The sequence below is a fragment of the Serinus canaria genome, chromosome 1A (assembly GCF_022539315.1).
Source record: "Serinus canaria isolate serCan28SL12 chromosome 1A, serCan2020, whole genome shotgun sequence".
In the NCBI taxonomy this organism is placed as follows: Eukaryota; Metazoa; Chordata; class Aves; order Passeriformes; family Fringillidae; genus Serinus; species Serinus canaria.
Window position 1 is genome coordinate 69,791,173 of NC_066314.1, and position 21,318 is coordinate 69,812,490.

The 21,318-nt window shown below is 42.4% G+C and overlaps 1 protein-coding gene across 13 annotated transcripts in view; it reads left to right on the top strand.

The window, feature by feature from the left end:
* The first annotated feature begins 3,121 nt into the window (after nucleotides 1-3,121).
* PLEKHA5 (pleckstrin homology domain containing A5) overlaps nucleotides 3,122-21,318 on the top strand; it is a 162,523-nt gene continuing 144,326 nt past the window's right edge. For 11 of the 13 annotated variants that reach the window (XM_050970204.1, XM_050970205.1, XM_050970196.1 and 8 more), the window contains exons 1-3: nucleotides 3,122-3,256; nucleotides 3,408-3,484; nucleotides 6,297-6,354. In XM_050970204.1, coding sequence (XP_050826161.1) covers nucleotides 3,168-3,256; nucleotides 3,408-3,484; nucleotides 6,297-6,354 — 224 coding nt within the window. In that variant the 5' untranslated portion in view covers nucleotides 3,122-3,167. Of the gene's footprint in view, nucleotides 3,257-3,407; nucleotides 3,485-6,296; nucleotides 6,355-8,564; nucleotides 8,771-12,625; nucleotides 12,785-21,318 lie in introns of those variants that run through there. The other 2 variants (XM_050970203.1, XM_050970202.1) reach the window with 2 other exon arrangements.

A 21,318-nucleotide genomic window follows, 5' to 3' on the forward strand; every position in this document is an offset into this window, starting at 1 on the left:
GAAAGAGGAAGGGAAGAAGCTTGGGTCAGTATGGAGAAATTGAATTTTTCCCATGAAAAATCTCAGTGGAGCTGGGTTTTTAGTTCATCCCAAGCTCCCAGTGCTGGGGGCCAATGTCCTGATGGGAGGGCTCTGTCTCTCAGATTAACATCCTGCCCCACAGCCTCTTCCCATCAGTGACAGGAGCAGCAGATAAATAAGGCCATACATGCAGAGAGCAGAGAGAGCTGTGCCAATGGTGGCCACCACTCCAACAGTCTGCCTTCAACTCTTCTGGGGGAAAAAAATTAAAAAATCATTGGCCAGATGGGAGCACTGTGATGGGTTTCTCTGAGCTTTATAAATCACACTGACCAGTTTCACATTTGGAATCATTAATTCATTTTTATAGTAAAAAAGAATGATGTGAAAGGTACAACATGCACTGTCTTGAATTATGCAAGTGGTTTTTATGGTGATATAAACTCCTTTCAAAGAAGAGTTTTACTCCCCTTAGTGATAAACCTTTTTTTTCCCTAAATGTTGTTCCTGAGTCCCTCTTTTAAGAGCATTCATGCACTTATCTGACTGTAGAAAATGTGTACCATTACTGAACCTTGCAAAACACTCCAGGTGTGATTTGATCAAACTTTTAGACCAACTTTGAAGCAAAAGTTTTAACTGTGGAACACAGAGCAGCCTGCAGAAAGAAAAACTGCCAGCACCAGCCTGCACAAGTGATGCAGATGTGGTTTCCCTCACACCCTTTATTCCAAAAAAATGGTAAAACTCTGGGCCCCCAGAAATCACTGGGAGTTCAGGGTGCATAGCACCTGGCAGGGTGAGCATCTAAATATACATTTTATTTGATGGCTACTTAACATAAAGCACCTGAGTCCCTGAATTCAATGTCCCTGAGTGAAGCAGAACCAAGGTCTTCCATCACTCCCTGCCTGAGCTTCCTGTTCATGAGCCCAGCAAGTCATGCCACCACCCTGCAGCCCAACAATTATATTTCCAAATGAATGTGAGGGGGAGGAGGAACACCTTCAGCATCCTCATGGAATAGTCTCAGCTTCAGAACAGCTCGTAGCTCGGAGCAAAAAGCATTTTCCTGGGAAGAGAGTGGCATGGTTTTGAACACCCTTCATCCTTGAGGCTGAAGGGTTCCCTGTAGTGCTCGTGGTGGTGACTCTGCTGCCAGCCTGTTTGCTGGGAGTTATTCAGAAACAAAACTTGTCTTTCTTAGGTGTGGTCTGAACTATCCAGCCTCCTTGGCATTTGGGGCAACAATGCCTTGTCTGAGAATTCAGCCAGGTTTGGGCATATTTTAAGTACCATGATGCTGGTTTTACCAAGATGACAGCAATTCTAAGCGCAAGCAAAGCAGCAAAAGGCTGCAAAGCAAGGGACTGGCAGAACTTAGTTGCCTAAAGAAACCATTTGGCAAAGCACATACTGGGATTGGGCAGGATTTATGCACCTAAGTTCTACCTAAACACCTAATTTATGGATCTAGGCCAATATAAGTCTGCATGCACTTCTCTGCTAGGGAAAAAAAAAAAGAGATTCTGCATGCACTTCTCTGCTAGGGAAAAAAAAAAAAGATTCTGCATGGTGGAAGGTATCCAGTGTTCTGGGGATTAAGAGCACTTGCTCTGTGCTTTACTTAGGCTGCGTGGGGAAATATTAGGACATGACCACTCCCACCTCAGGAGCCCAAAATGCACACAATTCCCCCCCTGCTGTTGCCAGGCAGCTTCCCACAGCCCCTCACAGGAAGAGCCATCACTCACTTTATTCACCATCGAAGGGCTCTTGCTCTTAGGAGAGAAGGGAACTGTTTAGAGAAAGACTTGTGTGTTTTCCCCAGAGTGCTGTTCCTCTGGTAGTCCATAAATCCCAGGTGCTGTCAGTGCTGAGTGGAAATGAAAGGTATTGCTGGACAGGGAGGAATTCTTATCTTGCATCCAGTTACTTAAAGATAACTCCAGATCTTCTCACATTCATTGCTCTTGGTGTCTGGAATATCTTGTGTGGAACAACAGGGACTTAAAGTTTTGACCACATGGCACCATGGGGACCAAACCACAAAACATCTCGTCTGTCCAATTTTATTTTTCCCGAGGTGTTCAGAATGGGAGAGGGGACAAAGCTGCCTGTCAGCTGTGAATTACAAACGTTTTGTGGACACGGGAATGCTGCGAGACTTCCCAGCTCCAGTGCTTACTCAGAAAGTGGTTTTGCAAGGCAAGGCTCTCTTAGAAATATCATGGCCACGGCACAGCTTTAGAAATTGACATTTGTCATGTGTAACTTAAATCGAAGGGGTGGATGGCTGTGCATAAATGCAATCGGATTGCTCACGTGAATTAAACTAAACACACTGGCACAGAGTCATTTCTGCAGCCGGCGATTCTCCCTGGATTACTGCCACCTCCCTGAACACTGAAACACGCTTCCATGCCACATCCCAGACCTCTGGAATAGGGGCACAAAGCACGGGCACCCCGCCTTGCACGAAGGGGAGTAACACGTCATCCCTTTATACTTTGAGGACTAAGAAATCAGAAAGAAATTACAGATTTCTTGTACACAAGCAATTCCAAAAACGCCCGAAGCGGAGGGTGTGAGAAGAGCGCGTTCACCGGGGGAGGAAATAGGACAAAACTTTCAATTTCCTTTGTCCTTACGGGCGCGATCAGGGGCTGCCAGCGGCGGAACCGAGCATTTGGGAGTTCGTAGCGCTGCGGGGCGAACGATAGCGGGGCCAGGGCGAACGAGCGGGGCCGGGAGAGCGATCGCGAGGCCGGGAGAGCGATGGGAGGGCCGGACCGAGCGATCTCGGAGCCGCGCTCCGGCCGGGCGCGGCCGCCTCGCTCGGTCCGTGCCTCCCCGCCCGCGGCACGGTCGCTGCACATCGGATCCCGCCCCCGTCCCCGCGGGACGGCCCCGGCCGTCTCACGGCGCTCCCTCCATCCCCGCCCGCCGGAACCCGCCCCCGCCGGCCGGGCGCGCCCCCGCGGCCCGCGCGCCCCCGCGGCGGGGCGGGGCGGGCGCTGCGCCCTCCCCTCCCCAAGGTGTTGGCGGCGGCGGCGGGGACGCGCTCGCCGCTCGTGCCCGCGCCGCCCCCCCGCCCGCGCTCCCCTCGGCTCTGCCCGGCTCTCCCCGGCTGCGGCGGCTCGGCCATGGCGGAGCTGAGCGCCGAGCGGCTGCGGGCGCTGCCCGGCAGCTGGAGTTACGGGATCAGCCAGGGCGGCCGCGTCTTCTTCATCAAGTGAGCGCGGGGCCGGCCAGGAGGGGAGCGGGGTCGGCCGGGAGGGGCGTGCGGGGAAGGGAAGGAGAGGAGAGGAGAGGAGGGGAGGGGGGGGAGCAGGGGGCGGCGGGGCTGCGCCTGCCTGACTCGGTCCGTCTGTCCGTCCCCGCAGCGAAGAGGCGAAGAGCACGACCTGGCTGCACCCGCTCACCGGCGAGGCCGTGATCACCGGGCACCGCCGCAGCGCAGGTAGGACCCTGCCCGGAGCCCTGCCCGGAGCCCCCGGCTCGGCCGCCCACCCCTGCCCCTGCCCCGGGCGGGCTCAGCCCGGGGTCCCCGCGGAGCCCCGCAGCCCCCCGGGACAGGTCCCGGTCGCGCTTTGCCCGCACTTCTCGCAGTTGTTCCCCCCGGGGCGAGCAGCGCTGCGGTCGCCGTGCAGTCCTGCATGCCCAGCCTGCTGGCCAGCTTCTTCAGGCGCCTTCTCTCTCCCCCTGCCCCCGAGTTGTGCCTGTGTAATGTATCTGTCTCCGCTTTCTCTCCGTTGCCTTGTATCACCCCTGCGAGCCTGTGTAGTTACCATTAGAGACCGCCTCGTTCCTCTCCTGCTCCTCGCTGGCTACCCCGGTTATCCACCTGCATAGCATCCTTCCCCGGTTTAGCACGAAACCACTCATCGTATTTCTATTTCCAGCAGTGCCTAGATTTAACCACAATAGGTGTACTCGAAATGTAGGGGCTGATTTCGCTAGTCACCTAGAAACCCTTTTTTCTCCCTGCGCTTCCATCTAGGCTGAGAGTCTGTGTGGTTTCCAAGTGACTGAGAGAGGTGGAATAGGTAGGAGGAAAAAGGGCTTGAAACATTAGAAATAACTTGGAAGGGAGGAGGGTGGAATCAAGTCTTTGCTTCTGCTGTTTGTTCCACTCTGGAGAAGTATCAGCAGGAGGTGCTGGAGGAGGAGGATTTACAGCAGACACTCCGGAGACCCGGAGCCAAACTCCTGACTGCTGGAGCTGCACGCAGGCTGCATATGCCGCTGGGAGGTGGTGGAGTGTAGTAATACGTGCAGTTGTTTTTATGTGTATAAGCACTTGGATAATCACGGGGAAATAATCTGCAAGTGAATTGGTCTGTATCAGATTATTTGCTTTTTATGTTTGGTTAATACTTATGCATTAAGGAATCAGAAACTGCCTTTTAGAAAACTGTGGGCAGCCTTTCTTTTCTTTCTTTTTTTTTTTTTTTCCCTTGTTTTCGAGTTGGGAATAGTTTAAAAACCACAGGTTTCTGGCTATTAGAACCCTGCAGTTTGATTTGCAGCGAAGGTTCTGTTGTTTGTAAGAAGTCATTTAATGCTGGGAAATGGAACTACTGATTGCTATCAGGCTCCTCTTGCTTCTGCTCTCAGTGCTCAGATTGAGAAAGTGGCCTTCATCTACAGCAGCATGCATGGGGGCAGATGTGTGTGAAGTGCTTTTCTTGTTCAACACCGGCATTAGCTGAGTATTAATTCTTTTTTTAAACTATTCCCACTGTCCCTGTTGACTGATGATGATTTCCCAGTAATTTTCCAAGTGTCTCATTTGTTTCTGCTGTTAAGTGCCTTCCAAAGGAAATGCAGTTTGCTTTTGGGTGTCTGGAGTATTGTGTGTAACAGAGCAGAGTTATCATCAGGTAAATTAAACTTGCTTTTGAACACAAGGCTGAGGCATGACCTTGGATACACTGACCATAGTTCATCAATCAGATACCAGAGTGTCTGAAACCAAAATCTGTTCCTGGAGTTTTCCTCATTCATGTGTATGTTAATAAATCTCTCCATACACAGATATAATCAAACAATTATTCTGGGGTTTATCTCTTCCTTTGCTCTGACCACTGTTCTGGAACCTAGTCAAAATACATTCAGAATACATCTTCTCTTAAGAAATAATTTTTGAGTGAATGGCACTTCTTTTGGAGATGTATATTATTGTAAAGCTCTCTGTTAAATAATTCTGTGAGGCATGTTCTAGACGGTGAGGAGAGCTTTGCCCTCCATTATGGATTGAAGTGCTTTTTATTTTTTGAGCTATTCAGCACTGGAAGGGTATTTTTTGCAAAGTTCTTAGAGCAGCCATAAATCCTTCTGCTGGAGAGACTTCCTGTTTGCTGTACTTTGCCCCGTGCTGTTATCAAAAGACACCTTGATTTTTTTTGTTCTGCAGAAAGATGGGAGTGAAGAAAAAAAGCAGCCAGAGCAAATAAGTAATGAGGAGGATAAAAACCACCACATAACCCAGCCTGATTTTTTTTTTTCTTTAGGAAATGCATTCTTGTTTTTATAATTCAATGAGAGAGTGCTACATATAAATTATTAATTTTGTCAATGGGGGCAAACTTTTAAGGTGCCAAACATCTCCAGAGCTTCCCATCACACCAGGAAACTGCAATTTTGACCATTAATGGTATGGGATTTTTTAATATCTGGACTCCTGACTCTTAAGAGTGGCAATAGAAATGAAGAGATGCACCCACATCCTGCTCTAGATTTACATGGAAAACTATTTTCATGTAAAATGCAACGGAGTTGTGAACACTGCAGGAGCACTTGTTAGTCACAACAGAGGTGGAATTATGCTGATACAATGCTAATGCTCTGGGGTGCAGTTGATACCGTGCCTCTTAAGGAGCTTGTGCTTGCCTGTAGCTCAGTTAGATGGGTTTTTGTTCAGATCTCTGCCTGCCAGGTGAGCTGATGCTGCTGAAGTTCAAGGCAGGGAGATCTGGGGATGACCCTGAGTTCTGGGCAAAGGAAGGAATGTTAAACCATCCTTGTTATTGTGTGAGAACCAGAAACCCCAATCAGGTTTTCAGGTGTGCAGCTTCTCTTGGCTTACAGAATTCACAGTGAGGCAGTCTGGTGAGTCTGTTCTGAAATCCTTGTTTTTGGGACTGAAGGTTTCAACATGAGCAATCAGACCCAGTGTTTTAACTGCCTTGGTGTTAGGGAGTAGACCAGGATGGCTAGCAGCATTTCTCATTTCAGAAGGTAATTTCAATGTTTTGCTGCTTGTTTTCCAGACTTACCCACAGGTTGGGAGGAAGCCTATACTTTTGAAGGTGCAAGATATTATGTAAAGTAAGTTGAATGTTTGTCACAATACTAAAATTTTCAATGAGTTTGTCTAAACGTTGCTGTAATTCTGAATGCTTTCCATACTGAACTTCAGTGTTGTGCTGTAAATCCAAAAGGAGCATTTAAATTTGTCATGGGGTATGTAGTCCTTTGTTTACTGAATTCTGCACAGCTAAAACAATTTCTTGACTGTTTGTCCTAATTAAAGCTGTTTGATGATGCAGATTCAAGTGCAGTTTCTGCTGTGAATGTGACCATCTAGCAACAAATATCTTTGCAAGCCAAGAAAACCTTGAATTTGTCTGTTTGCTTGTGTGTACCCTCTTGTGCCATTAATGCTTTCACAAAGGCAAGATCTTACTTGATCACTGGGAGAAGAGTCTTGATTTCAGCCCTGTTCTCTAATTACATGGTTTAAAGCCACACTGAAGGTTTAAGTTGGCCATTTTCTTTGCAGACCTCCTGCTTTTAGCATTGATTTCCTTTCTTTGTTTTGTTTTGTTCTGGTTTTAGTATGTTTTGAGGAGCACGTTCACTGTGGTAGCCTTGCTGTGTGTATTGTCTTTTTGGATGAGAGACATGAAAATCAAGTTGTTGTATAGCAGTCCAGAGGGTTGGATCTGTACAAACTTCTTACAAGCTTTCCTCTCCAGATAGTTAGACCGTCCTCACCTGGAAAATTTTTAAGTGGCACCTATGTATATTTGGTTAATTTGCATCTTTTTCCTCTGTTTAACAATTCACAGGCTTTTCTCAGTTCATTCAGGAGTTTTTGCTCACTGCACTGTGTGTTTGGTTGCTGGCTTTAAATTAAAAATGTCATTAGTGTGATAACTTTTATGAGTGAAGGTTAGAGACAGTTTATAGGCTGCAGGTCGGTTTTTTCTGTGTTGTGTTGAGCACAAGGTTGCTGCTCTGTGTAAGATGCCTTGTAGACAGTGTAAGGTGGATGTTATCTGTGTGCTTCATGGTTTATTTTATATGAGTGTGTTTGATTTGGTCCTAAACAAAATTTAAAAATATATATTGAAGCATAATGCTCCCAAAAATCTGACCAGAGTAGGTGCTGTGGTGTCTAGGAGGGCAGATTGTTTGTTGATCAGCAGAATGTTTGTTTTTCTGTTCTGTTCTGCCTTCTTGCAGTTCTGAGTAGAAATTGACAAGAAATACACCAGGCTGAGGACAGGGATCCATTGAGAATTCTACCTCTGGAGTTCTTGCAGATTGTTAAATGAAGACAAGTGAGAATTAAAGAAAGCTGTGTTTGTGTGTGTGTACAATGTGAAAAAAAAAATCCTTCCAGACTTTGAGATGGAACCTTTTCTTGTAGAATAAGCTTATGAACAGTGTGTTGGCCAGCTGTAGTAACTGGAAAATAGCAACTTGAGTGGTCCTGGAATACACAAGTGTGTGAACAGCTGTTGTAGAGCTCTTCTGGACAGACTTACTGAGTGCTAGGTTGTTTGTGTACCCTTGTCCTTCCAAGATCTTGTGTTCAAGGTGTTACCATAACTGTGAGGATGCCCATGGAGCTGATTGTTTTGCTGATAGCCAGCCCCAAATAGCTCAGTTTGTGTTTGGAAGTTGTGCTGTCTTTGAAAACACGTTGCACAGACACTTTTCTGGGATTTGACAGCTGTAGGAGGATAGCAGGGCTGGTGCTGTCAGGCCTGCTGAAAGGTTCACGTGGTCTGACCAGTTTGGCATCCTTAGTTAAATACTGGTTTGTTGTGTGGAGTCTCAGGCTGAATTTGAATTCCTGCCCAGTGATAGCTTCTCCTTTTAAAGCTGTCTCACATTCAGCCCTGCTGGTGCTGGAGAGGATGTGAGAGCTAACTAGACAACGTTATAATCACTGTCTTCTAATCCTAGGCGCTGCAGCTCGGGGTGATGTGTTGATTACAATAATTCTGGTTGTCTGAGTTTTAACTACTGTGGGGCTTCTGCATGAGGGGCAAACAGCATGGGCTGTTGTGACCTCCTGCCATGCAAACACCCCCACGAGTGGATTTTTAACCATAACCTGCTCGTTGGTGTCTACTGATTTGCTGAATATTAGCGTTTGTTATGTCAATTCCAGCGTAATAAAACCATGGCAAAACTGTAAATATTTGAAAGCTTGTTTGTGGTTAGGTCTGAAAGAAACATACTGCTTTATGTTCCATATGAGGTACAAGGAAATGAATGTTAATGTCATGCTTTTGGTGCTTCAGCCTCTGAAACCTGTCTGCTGGATTCCTGTGTCCAGTCAAAGTCAGACAAGAAGGGCAGTCAAGTTTCCTGATCACATAAATAATTTGACCTAACTTCTGAGGCACAGCTTCAAATCTGTGGGTTGAATAGAAATGTTTAACAACCTTCCTTTATGGTAAGATCTTATGCTAGACTGTGTTTGAAAATAAAAACCTTTTGAAAATTATTCTTCTGGTTCTTTAATAATAGGTCTTCAGTGTTCCAAGTGGGTGTGTTGCTGAATCTATTACTGTGCTTTTTTTTGGCTTTGATGTAGTAAACACTGTATAATCAAATTGGGATAATGTCGAGGAGATAATCGTCAGCTAAATCTTAACATTCCTTGCACTGGCATTTCAAACAAATGACTCAGTATGCAGACTGCACTGAAATGTGATTCTTTTTAAAGGACACTGTATTTTTCTTGGGATGTGTGCACTCGGTTTCAGAATAAGTAAATACCAACATGACTTTTTTACACATTTTTTTTCCTCTCCCGTGGCATTGAATTTGTTCTAGTTTTAAAGTGGAAAGATACACTAAAACAGGGGCAGATAAGGAGTTGTTCCCATTGCATACTGTGGTTTTCTGCTGGTGTAGGGTTGTCAGAGTAAGTTGATGCTAGCTAGGACTTGGACCTTTTGGGCATGTTATTTTTTGTGGGGTTTTTGAGCAGTAGAATATTTGCTAATGACAGAATGATTTCCCCACATCCTCCTCACCTCTGGTAAACCTGGATCACAAAAGGTGTCATTGCTATTTGGAGTTAAAGAATGTGCAATGCCAGGATACCTTGTGTGTGCTCAGGAGAGTGGTTACATTGTTTGGGGGTTTTGTCTCTTTCAGGGTGAGAAATCTGGATTTATTTACTTTACATCCCTTCATTGGCACTTGGTGAGAATTCCAGCAGTAAACCTTGCTGAAATAATGCTTGGCTTGGTATTTATACAACCAAACTTGTACCCAGAATATAGGACTGATAACATTCAATTACTATTCAATATTCAATTACAACATTTGTTATTGTCAGTTAAGCATTGAATCTTCTGTATAATGAAGCAAAACTCCTGAGGTTTGAAAACAGCAGCAAACTTGCTATTTTTATTTTGTCCTGCTTAGGGTCCTTCACTGGACTGGTTACTTGTGCTGAGTGCATTGTGCACTCTGGAAAGTTAAGGGCTTTCTCCCCAAAACACATCTAAGCTGGGCAGTAGGATGGGAAGCTTCAGTTATTTCTGTTATTTAGAAGTGCCTGAGGAAAAGGACCCCACGGGAAAATCCCATGGTGACATTTCTCAGTAGAGAAAATACACCTGCTCACGGGCCTCACCTGGTAAGATCATTGAGAATTTCCAGCTTGATGTTTTTAGGACTTTTTTAGGATGGCTTCATAATCTTTAGACACCAAAGCACTGGGTTTGAGGACCATAAAATCACATGAATGTGTGTGTGCATTTATGGATGTGTTTGGGAAACCCTTATCCTTGGTTAAAATGATCTAAACCCAGTGATCTAAACTCAGGCATTTGCTTACTTCTCTTGCATTTTTGGTTCTCACTGCAGTAGTTCTAAATATATGTTAAATTTTTGAAATATTTTCTTTTCAAACAATGGTATATTATTTAAATTATTAATTTATGAAATAAGGTTGATCTAAAAATCAATCCAAAGATGATATTTGTGCAATTTTGCAATTGGTTTCTACAGAAGTCCTATTAGATAAGCTGTTTGGATGCTAAAATTTGATTTTTCTTAACTTTGCTGTAAGACTGACACTTTTTGGGCAGTACAAAAGCTGACTGCAAAAGTTCTTAAAAACTCAAAGAATTAAGAGGGTTGAAGTTTCATTTTTGGGGTTTTCTCTTGAAGTTTACCTTTTTCTGTGCTCATCAGAACAGTTTTTGCCTGTTGCTGGTTGAATCAAGGCATTGGCAAAGCCTGGCCAAAGCCAAAGTGAGTTCACTGTTGCATCAAATAGAGGTTTTGTGTGATTTTATAGAGACTTTTTTGTCAGTGCAGGTCTGTTTATTTTAGACATGTAGCTTGAAAATTGGGAAGGCAAGAAAAATGTATTAAGTGATTAAAAGGGATAAGATCTCATTCAGCTCCGAGTTTGTATTGTTTACTAAAATAAACCTGTGCTCATTGAGAATTCAGCTTTCATTTGAACCTCTGTCTTTTATGTGCATTCTAAAGATCCTTTCCCATTCAGCTGAGACTTCCTCCAGAAAAATCAAAGAACAACCAGTGGTGTTTGCAGAAAAGCCCTTTCTTGAAAGGAAAAATGCAATTTGAGAAAAATACTAAGAGATCAAACTGTTTTTCTCCAAGACTAACAACTGCAGTATTCCTCCCAGAAATTCAGGTTTTTTTTCTTGTTACCTCTAACCTTTATTTTACTAAAATGAAGAATAAACTGAATTCTTTTTCTCACATGGTGAGACCTGTAGGTCAAATAATGGTGCAGGGGTAAACTGGGAGTTAGCTACAAGCTACCCTGTGCCTTTTGTAGTGAGCAGAGCTGTTCAGATAAGGAGAACCTTTTTTTGGGGGGAATGCCTGCACATTTATTATCTGTTTGAACATTTGCTTCTTTCTTCCACTGAAATATTCCAAGAACCAAAAATACCTCAGAGCTGAAGCTGGCTGTGGAGGTGGAAGGATTCTAGGCACAGGAAGAAATGGGTGTGGGTCAGAGCAGAGGTGGGACTGCATCCAAAAAAGCAGCTTCTGCTGGGTTGGATGGGGAAGGACAGGGCTGCAGGAGAAGGCTGAAAGGGTGGGAGCACTTGCAGGCAGAGAGGAGCAGTCAGGAAAAGGAGTGGGAGCTGATTTCCTAGGAGCAAACTTAATGGGATTTCTCCCAGAGGGAAGGGTGGCAAAAGTTCACCCTGCACAAACAAGTTGTCTGACTCGTGTGCAGGTCTGGGAGGGCCCATTAGCCCTGGCTTAGAATCTGTTTTAGAGTGGAATATCAAATGGGAGTGTTAGGAATTGCTGTGCTTCCAAAGGCTCTTTTTGCCTGTGACGTCTGGGGTTGATATTTTGAGCTGTCTCTTTCCTGAACTGTGTTTCTAAATTGGGCAATACCTTAAATGCTTCAGTTTCACTGAGAAAGACTTGAAAGCGTGAGGGAGCTGACTGATTTTTTTCTTTTAATCATTACCAAGTTTTTCAAGACTTGTAAGAATTAATGAATGATTATTTACAACCACAAAAATACCTATACATAAGTAGTTACATGAAATATTGACGTCCTTGCGAAAAATATTGAAGACACTTAAACTTTTTTGATATTTGTGACCAAATCAGTAAATTGGCCTCCAGCTTTAGAACCTTGTTTGTGAAGTGGAAAGATCTTTTCCCTAGCTTTGGTCTCTTTTGGTGGTTAAGTACTAATAGCAGATAAAGTGGATATGCTCTAGATTTATTACAGTAAATAAATTCTTACATGCTCTTTCATTTTTGGTATTCACCACGTGTGAAGCATGGCAAAAAGCAAAGGAAATGCTCGTCAATCCAAACTTTCATGTAGGTGGTTGCTGCAATGTTTAATAAATACAGTGCTACATTTTTTTCCCAAAACACTCTCCCCTTTGCAAAAAAAAAAAAATTGATGTGACTTCTTTAGAATGGTTTTGGGGCTGTTTCATCTTCCTGTTGTTTCTGGGTGCTTCACAGGTTCTTTTTCTTCTCCCCATCTTGGTACCCCTGTCCTGCAGCACCTGGAACTGAGGGACACTTCCAAAAGCACCTCACCTCTATTGTTATACAATACACCTGTATTTGTTAGAACTTTCACAGGTCCAAATTCCACCTGGTGCCTTTTATGTCCTGCTTTTGCTTTAAAGGAGTTGCACCCACTTTTTTTTTTTTTTTTTTTTTTATCCCTGTGGTCTGACAGAGTTTTGGTGTGCTGATCAACCCTGGTGTGTGTTGTGGTGTTGCACCAAGCCTGTTTTTCCTGCACATGTTTATGTTCCCCCAGCTCCTATTCTAATGAATTACCCTTGCATTAAAGCTGAGATACACTGGGGCTGGCAGTGCAGAGCACTCCTCACTTTGCTCCTGTGAGAGGCAGAGAAGGCTCCTGTGGAGCTCCAGGCAAAGAAATCCTTGCTGGAAGCAAAGCTCCACAGCCCTGACTGCTGGGATTTCTGCCAGCAGTGGTGCCTGCATGTGTGTTCTTTGCTGTGTTTCAGTAAGTAAATACCTAAATTTAAACTCCTTCCCCTCCTCTCCCTCTCTCCTCCCTTGCCTTCTTGCTTTGGGATGTGTGAGATAACCACAGCTTGCAGCTCTCTTGCATTTGCTTGAGGGGAAGGGGTTCTCTGACAGTGATGGTGAGGGGGGAAGAAGCTGCATGAGGAGCCACCACCAGGAGTGGAAATTTGGGGATGGGAACTGGACTGCAGAGGCTCTCCAGTGAAACTCTGCTTCCCAGTGCTGGCCAGGACAGGAAGGTCTGGTTGGTTGTGAAGTTGCATCTTTCTGCTCCACACCTATGAAATTTGAATTGAATACTTGTTTGAAATTGTGGGGTGGGGGGTAAAAAGGCTTTTAAGACAGTATTGGGAATGCCTGTGTGGCCTGTGATTGTGTTGAAGCTTCATCTAGACAATGAAAAAGATTTCTGCTTATTCAGGAGGCTCCTCAAACTTAGTTCTTCACGGCTTTCTCCACTGTGATTTAGTAAGAACAATTATTTGTAGGGAAAGGTAAATTGCCAAGCAACCTAACCTTTGAAATTGGCTCCTGGCTTCTTCTTCTTCCAGAATCTATTAGAAATTATGTTTAATAGAAACAAGTGCTTTAAAAACAAATTTTGTGCTTTATTAACTGGAAATGTTTCAGTGGGCAAGAGAGGTCCTAGTAAGAAAAGGTGTTTGAAAGCAAAATGCCTGGTGAAAGTTCCAATTTCAAATGCCATCTTTCCATTCCAGTATTTCCTGGAAGCTTTTATCATGTTTACTACTCACTGAATAAGCAGGATGCTGTAATTGCACAAATCCTGCAAAAATACAGCTTTGGATTTTGTTCTGAGCTGTACTACTAGCAAAATTCTGTCATTCTGGATTTTTTTTTTTATTCCATATTTTTTTATTAAATCCTGCAGATTATGCAGCTGCTGACCAATGCCTGTAACATTTATAATTTCTGAGGATCTATTTTTGAGATGAGTTAAAACATGTGATGTATAATCTTTTAAAATTTTTTTCAATGAACTTGGCTTACAAAAAGGACGGGAATCTCTCTTGGCAATAAAATTTTGTGAGCAACAAGAATAAACACATGGTGCTCTGAAATGCTTTTGGTGAAGAAGAAAACCTTTTAATCTGATTTACTAAATGCCTAAAAGGGGAACTTAGTTTCCTCTTAGCTAAGTCTGTGGTTGGGGAGAGTTTTGTTGTGGATTTTAGATGTTGTTCACACCATTTCTTGGGGTTACTTTTGTATTTTTTGATGAACAAGGAAAATCCTCTAGATGAATATAAAACTCTGAGGTTGAAATATTTTGTAAGGTTTGATGCAAAGGTTGAAAAAGAAGTTGCAAACAACAACGAATGTTTGAGCTGTGAGTGTCGTAAGAGCAAGTGTTCATTTTAATGATGAATTTTAATCAGAAGAATGATGCAAGCTAAACCTCATTAGATATTCATATCATCTGTTCTGATCTGAAATCTCTCTTGTGGTACAAACTCAGATCTTCTCTGCTTGATGTGGGTATCAGTTGCTTACCTGGTCTGAAACATTGAAGTATTTTCGGTTGTTAAAGCACACAAATGTTAACTTTTTTTTTTTTTTGGGGCCCGGGGTGCTCAGCCTGGAGAAAAGGAGACTCAGGGGTGCCCTTATTACATGACTTACACCTTTCAACTCCCTGCAAGGTGCCTGTGCTCAGCTGGGCTGGGCTCTTTCTCCAGGCAGTATTGGCAGAACAGAGGACAAGGTCTTGAGCTGCACCAAGGGAAATTGAGGTTGGATATCAGGAAAAAGTATTTCACTGAAAGAGTGATAAAATTCTGGAATGGTCTGCCCAGGGAGGTGGTGGAGTCCCCATCCCTGGGTGTGTTTAACAAAGCCTGGATGTGGCACTGGGTGCCAGAGTTTGGTTAAGGTGTTGGGGCTGGGTTGGACTCGATGATCTTGGAGGTCTCTTCCAACCTGGTTATTCTGTGAATTTCTGTGAATTTCTGTGAATTTCTGTGAATTTCTGTGAACTAGAAGAGTTTGGGAGCCTAAACATTTACCCTCAGCAATGGTGAATCCTGGGCTATGTGTTTGGAGTTTGTGGTCTGTAAAAAGCCCTGGGTTGGGGTTTCTGACCTGGTTCCACACCCATCCCTGGGTGCTGCAGGGATGTCCTGATCCCTGCCAGGCAGCCTTGGCTCCTGCCTGTGCCTCTCCTTTTGCTCAGCTCCAGGTAGAAATGAGCTGACAGTCCTGCAATCTGCAAGGTCTCTTCATCAACCTTGCCTTGGAGTGCTGTGGAAGGAAGCAGGGTGAGAACTGTGCCAACCCTGCTGCCAAAGGTGTTTTATTTCCTCTCTTCTGAGCCTCGTATTTCTTTATCTGCAGCTCCTGTCTGTCTGACAATGCAATAACTAAATGACAGGGTTTTTTTCCTGTAAACTGAATTTAAGAGTTTCCCAGATTGAAACTTTCTCTGTAGTGATTGCCACAAAGAGGAGGGTTTAAGGAAAGCTTTTTGTTCTTAAGAGCAGATAAATTGACAACACAACCATTAAATTTGCCTACTTTTCTAGCTGAATATGTTGCACAGTACATAGTAAAGGGCATAAAAGGTGGCATTTTAGAATTACTTAGATGAGTGATGACTGGTAGAATGGTAAAGTGATATCTGTTTAAATGCAAATTTAATGAAAGGTTATTCTTTTGGTCTTCCTGTTACCACTAGTGTTTATTTCTTACATATATATATATACTCACATACATATACAGAGCACATTGTTCTTTATGCCTCTTCTGCAGACCACCCACTCCCAAGTTTGTTACCTGGAATATTTGCATTTCACTTCACTTTCAAAATACAGTAAAAATCTGCCCCTTTTCCTGAAGTGCTCCTTATTCTTGCATTCTAAGCTAGACACTCTGCAGTGTGCTTCAGACTTGAGCTCACCCTGTGGTTTTCATCCAGCTTCAGGTGAGAGTGCCAAACCTGCCTAACCAGAAATTCGGGATTTCTGGTGCCTCTGATTGCTCGTTTTGCGGTTCAAAACAACAAAAAGCGCTATCAAATTCAGCAATTCAAATGCCAGTGTTTTATCCTGTTCATTAGAATCTTTTGTTTGGGTGCCTGCTGCCTCAAAACACTTTGGAGTTCAGATATGTAAGTTCCTTGAAAATCTTCCTATTTAGTTGCTGAAAAGAAGTGAGACATAAGTAGAAAAGAGTCTGGTGATTAAAGTGCTGCCGTCCTATTAGGCTCTAAGTGGGTTTTGGTGTGATGATTTAAGCAAAGATTGCATCAGGCTGAGGAGTTGGAATTATCAGGTCTTAAAGAAGAGGGGGAGGAAGTCTTTTGCTCGGTAATGGAGTTGTTTTTTTCTTTCTGACTTTCAGTGATGCTGTTTTTAAGTCATTAGTGCAGACAGAGACTTCTCAAACTTTTAATGAGGATTGAAGGCACCATGGTTATTGTCAGGTATTGCAATCATTAGCTTAGACAAGAGTTCTTGCTTTTATTATTTTCCTTGAAAAACCGCCTTGCACAATTGTAAACAGGGTTTTCTTCTGGTAACTTGAGGCTTTTATTTATTTTTTCAAGGGGGTGAAGAAATGAGTCTGGCACTGTTTCAGAACCTGTGTGTCTCATACACTTTCACCAGGCCTGGTGTACAGGAGATTATGTTGCTGGCAGAGTGAATCTGTAAAGAACAAACAAAATGTTTCACTCGTTTGAAGACGGGGCTAAGAAAAATTGAAGTAGAATTTGTGGAAAATTGGCTCTTGTATTCCTACCTAATTTCTTTGCAGCAGTGGGGACCTGAATTGTAATGAATGGAGGTGAATAGGCTTTGGATTTGATTTAACAGCTGGGTTCACCAAGTGTCTCTATTAGGAGTGTAGAGGGAATGGTCAAAGCAGAGTTTGTGGAGGATTTTATGGTTTGGGGTTTTTTCTGTCCAAATTTGACATAGATATGTCAACCACAACAAAAAAATCAAATGCAATGCAGACAAAGCTGCAGTTGGCAGCTGTTAATTTGTTTTGATCAGAGGCAAATATTTCAAGTCTTCTGATCAGTTTCTTTTCCTTGAGCTGAAGTAATTTGGTTTTTTAGTAGTCTAAAAGCCTCTCTGCACCACTGGCTTGGGAAAAAAAAAGAATAGGGATTTATTTATATCAGAAAAACTACTGTCTCCAACTCTTTGTCTCCTCAGTTCTTCTCTTCTGCTGCTGTTTGACCTTCTCTTTCTCTTCCTTTTTATTTTATTTCTGTATGCATGCCCTTATTGTTCACCCTACTATTTTCAGTGTTACTCTGCTTGCTTCTAGCACTGGTAGCTCAAGGAGTGTCAGACATGATCTTCCCCAGTTGGACTGCATGCCAGATTTTCCTAAGGGGAATGTAAATACTGCGAGGTCAGTGCAGTATCAAATGCCTGCAGCCCGAAATGAACCCAGCAGGATTTGCTGCTATTCAGTCAAAATTAAAACCTGCTCAGGATACACTGCTAAATGTTGAAAAGTCAAGACTTTGAATTATATATTAAGCTTTACAGATTTTTTAATTTTTATTTTTTTTGCTTTAATTAAGCTTACTTTTTTTTTTCCCCCTAACATGAAAGAATGTGCACTAGGGACTACTCACTAGCATTGTGGTAATTATTTCTAAATAATGTTTTTTCTAAATACTATTAGTAGAAATCATTTCTATACAGATATGTTTAGAAAACTCTCTCTGTACAGTGATGGATTAGATTATTTGGTTTATTTCTATAAATGAGGAAAAGGTGAATCTGTGTGCATGCTCACCTGCAACATATTTAATACAGTGACACTCAAACGTTCAACTAATGTGCTGTAAATTGCAAATAAAATCTTCAGCCCATCTCTTCCTCCATGTTTCCCCTCACCTCCTTCACTCCTCCCTTTCTGCCTGACAGAGAATGGGCTGGGGTAAACTCACATGGCACAGCAAAGACAAATTGCTCTTGATGACTTTCTCCTGTGCTTCAAACAACCTGCAGGCCATGCTATTGAGGGAGAATTGCTCCCTGTGATCCCTTCAGCCCAGTGATGCTCTTTAATTTGCCATGTGATGGTTTGAATTGCTTGCATCTGTGTGCTGCTAGGGACCAGAAGTTCTCGTTTTACCAGGAGGGGAAGCAGAGATTACCAGCTGGACTCCAGGGGGTTTTGCTGTGTAAGGGCTGTTGTCAGTAAATTGAAATATTTTAGCTCTATCTGTCTTTCAGACTGTTGTCTGTGAAAGGCTGGCTGTTAGTTTGGGGAAGAATCCACCTAATTGATGAAATTAGAAGCAAATAACCTCTGAATGTTCACAGACAAGCCAGGAGTTGAGTTGTTCTTTGGTATTTTCTGGCGGCCACGCCATGGCAAGACCAATTCTTTCTCTGGGTCCCTTAAGATGTCATGGTAATGTCACTGTGAAATGACAACAGAAAAATCCAGCTTGTGGTCAGGGAATGTTTGCTTTCTTTAAAAATCAAAGCTGTTTTAGTTTTGTGAGGAGATAAATAGTGTTGTGGTCCTTAGATAAGTCCCTACTGCTTCACAATGTTTTTGTTATGTTCCTGGTGAAGTTTCAGAGACTTCGTGGTGCTCAGATGAAGGAATATTTGGTTATTGAATGCTACACTTTGATTTTCCCAGTGGATTAAAGTGGGTATTGAAAATAACTATTAGAGGTATTGATGACAAACTCCAGTGCTGAACAGAGAATAAAACAGATTTTAAAATGAACAGCATTAGTAGCTGTCATGTAAGCAAAGTAATGTTAAGTTCAAATGAATACATTATGAAATAATCATTCTGAAGCAAAGATGAATGTATTGTGGAGTGTAAAACTCTCTTTCAAGAATAGCACTAAAAAACATTGAACAGCTCTATTAATACTTAGTTTTGTGCCATTGGACAGCATTTTCTACTAGAAATAATTTACTTGAGAGATGAACATTTCATACCTTTATGCTTTTCATTTTTATAGAGAAAACACCTGTGTGCTGGTAGGCCATTCCTTAAAATATTCAAGTAAAAAACTCAGGTTGTGAAGGAGTAGGAACAGCTCATCCATCAGTTCTATTCTTTTAAAATAAAATGCAGGTTTTTTTACTTAATAACAGAATGTATGTGTGGGGTTTTTGTTGTTGTTTATGTCATGGTGTAATAGTAATTCCATTTGAAATTGATGGGAATTTCATCAGCAGGATTGCAGTAAGTCTGGCATGTGACTAGCTGAGATTTGTGAGGTTTCACTGTTTGTTTTTTACACCACTTCGCAGCAATGCTGTTGAATTTCTAAAGTCAGGGATGAAGGGTGTTTTAAACACCAATGAGTGCCTCAGGTCAGCCTCTGGATTGGTCTGGTTTGGGTTCTGGAGCTGCCTGAGTGAAGGACACAATGTCCATTGACTCCTCATGGCATCACTGATTTTCCTGCTCCAATTCTGTAACCCCAGCATTTATTTTGGGAAAGATCCAATATTTCTGGCTGAGATGTCTACAAGGGAATGTAGGGTTTGTTTGGGTTTCTTTTTTTCAATCCAGTGGAACACTGGTGGTTTTAGAAGCTTTTTTTGAGGTGTTTGATGATTCCTGCTCATGAGGTGTGATGATTAAACATAGCATCCCTGTGCATCAGTAAGACCTGGAAAGAAGTGCTGATATTTGGGTTTTATTTCAGTAGGAAAGGGTGGGTGCATCTGCTGTCTTCTGCACAGCTCTGTGCCCTGTAGGACACTTTCATCCCATTGCTGAGTGAGAATAAACCACTCTGAGAACAGCAGAGGTTTGCTCAGCGTGCCCTGAGCCACCTGGGGGTGATTTTGGAGTGTCACCTGTGAAAAACACCAGTCACTTGTTTTTAAAATTTTAAAAGTTTAATAGTAATAAAATGGTTATAAAAGTAGTAATACAAGTAGAGTAATAATAATTTGGACAATTTGAATTAGGGCAACATGAGACAATAGAAACAAAGAGCTATGGACAGTCTGGGTACCTTTTCTGGGCAGCAAAAGTGTGAAAAAGGACACAGTTAACAGAGGATTAACCCTTAAAAGCAACAGCCTGTTGAATATTCATGTATCTCATCCAGGATGCATCAATTCCATTCAAACACAGGATTCTGTCTGGGCAGTGTCAGCTCCTTTCTCTGAATCCTGAGAAGTTCCTTTCTCCTGATAATGGAGCAATAAATTCTGTTTCTCTGAAAGATTCAGGTGTCCTGTGGCTGCTATCTCAATGTGAGTCCTTTCTTCACAAAAAAGTTTCCTACATAGCACAGTTTCTATTTTAACATTTTGTTATAACCTAAAACTATATTTAACACACTGCTTAAGAGAATTAATGCAGCATCACTTTCTAACACAACACATTTAATGTTCATTTGAATATTTGCCAAAAGCCAGTCGTAAAATGGGCATTTTTCACATCACCCCTGCAGTGTTGCCTCTCTGCAAACCCCTGGCAGCTCTGGCATCTGCATTTCAGCATTTCCCTGCACCCCTTTTCTGGGCACTGAGCTTTCCCCAGTCACTGCAGATGGATTCTGAGTTTTGGGAGTAAGTTCTCATCTGCAGGAAGGCAGCTGCAGCACCTCTGCTCCAGCTGCACTACAGGTGGCATCTCTTAGATTTTGTCACCTTAAATAATTGAATCCAAAAGCAGAGGAATTCGTTAGCAGCCCTAAAATTATGTTTGGAGCTTATTGGCAACTGCTCTTTCTTCATACACAGTTTTTAATAACTATAAATCTTCTTTTTTTTGGATGGGGGAGATTAAACTGAACAGAGATAATTGTTTCAAATCCTGATCACACTGTAGACAGTAAAATCTTATGTCTGAGCAACCACTGGAATATAATCATGTAAAAATTAAAGTTACAGGAAATTATGTTGCTGTGGAAAAAATAATTTGCTTTATTCCCACAGGCACTAATTATCAGGGCTCTAAACTGAAACTTATACTTTTCTGTAAAGGATCCTTGTAAGGAAAACATAATCAAGAGCCTCTAAAATCTCTGGTCTTATTTTTAGAGATAAATTGTGCTGTTTCACTGGTTGCTTTCCAAGTTATGTATTGAAATGGTAAGACCAAAAAAAAAGAAATTGCTTGACTAAATTCCACATAATGGTACATTCTTAGCACTCCAATAAAGAGGTGGGAATGAAGAAGAATGTAATTTCATAATACTTTTCCATCATTTAGCAGCTTGGGTTGGCTGTGTTTTTAAATGGGTTTTTTTTTTAATTTGTGTATACAAAACCACTGCTCATGTTTGTTCACTTTTCAAAGCATCTCAGCTTTTCATGCTCTTTAGACCATGTTTTGCACAAAATACCATGGAAATGTTAGCTCTAGAGCTCTGTGGTGATATTCTTTGATCTATTTCTGATTGCTGTTTTGGTGATTCTTTTGACCACCAAAAAATGATACAAGACCATTGCTAGTTTGTAAGCTATACTTGGGTATTTAATAAATATATATTTATCTGCTCAAGGCATAGTAAAGAAGAATATATAAATATTG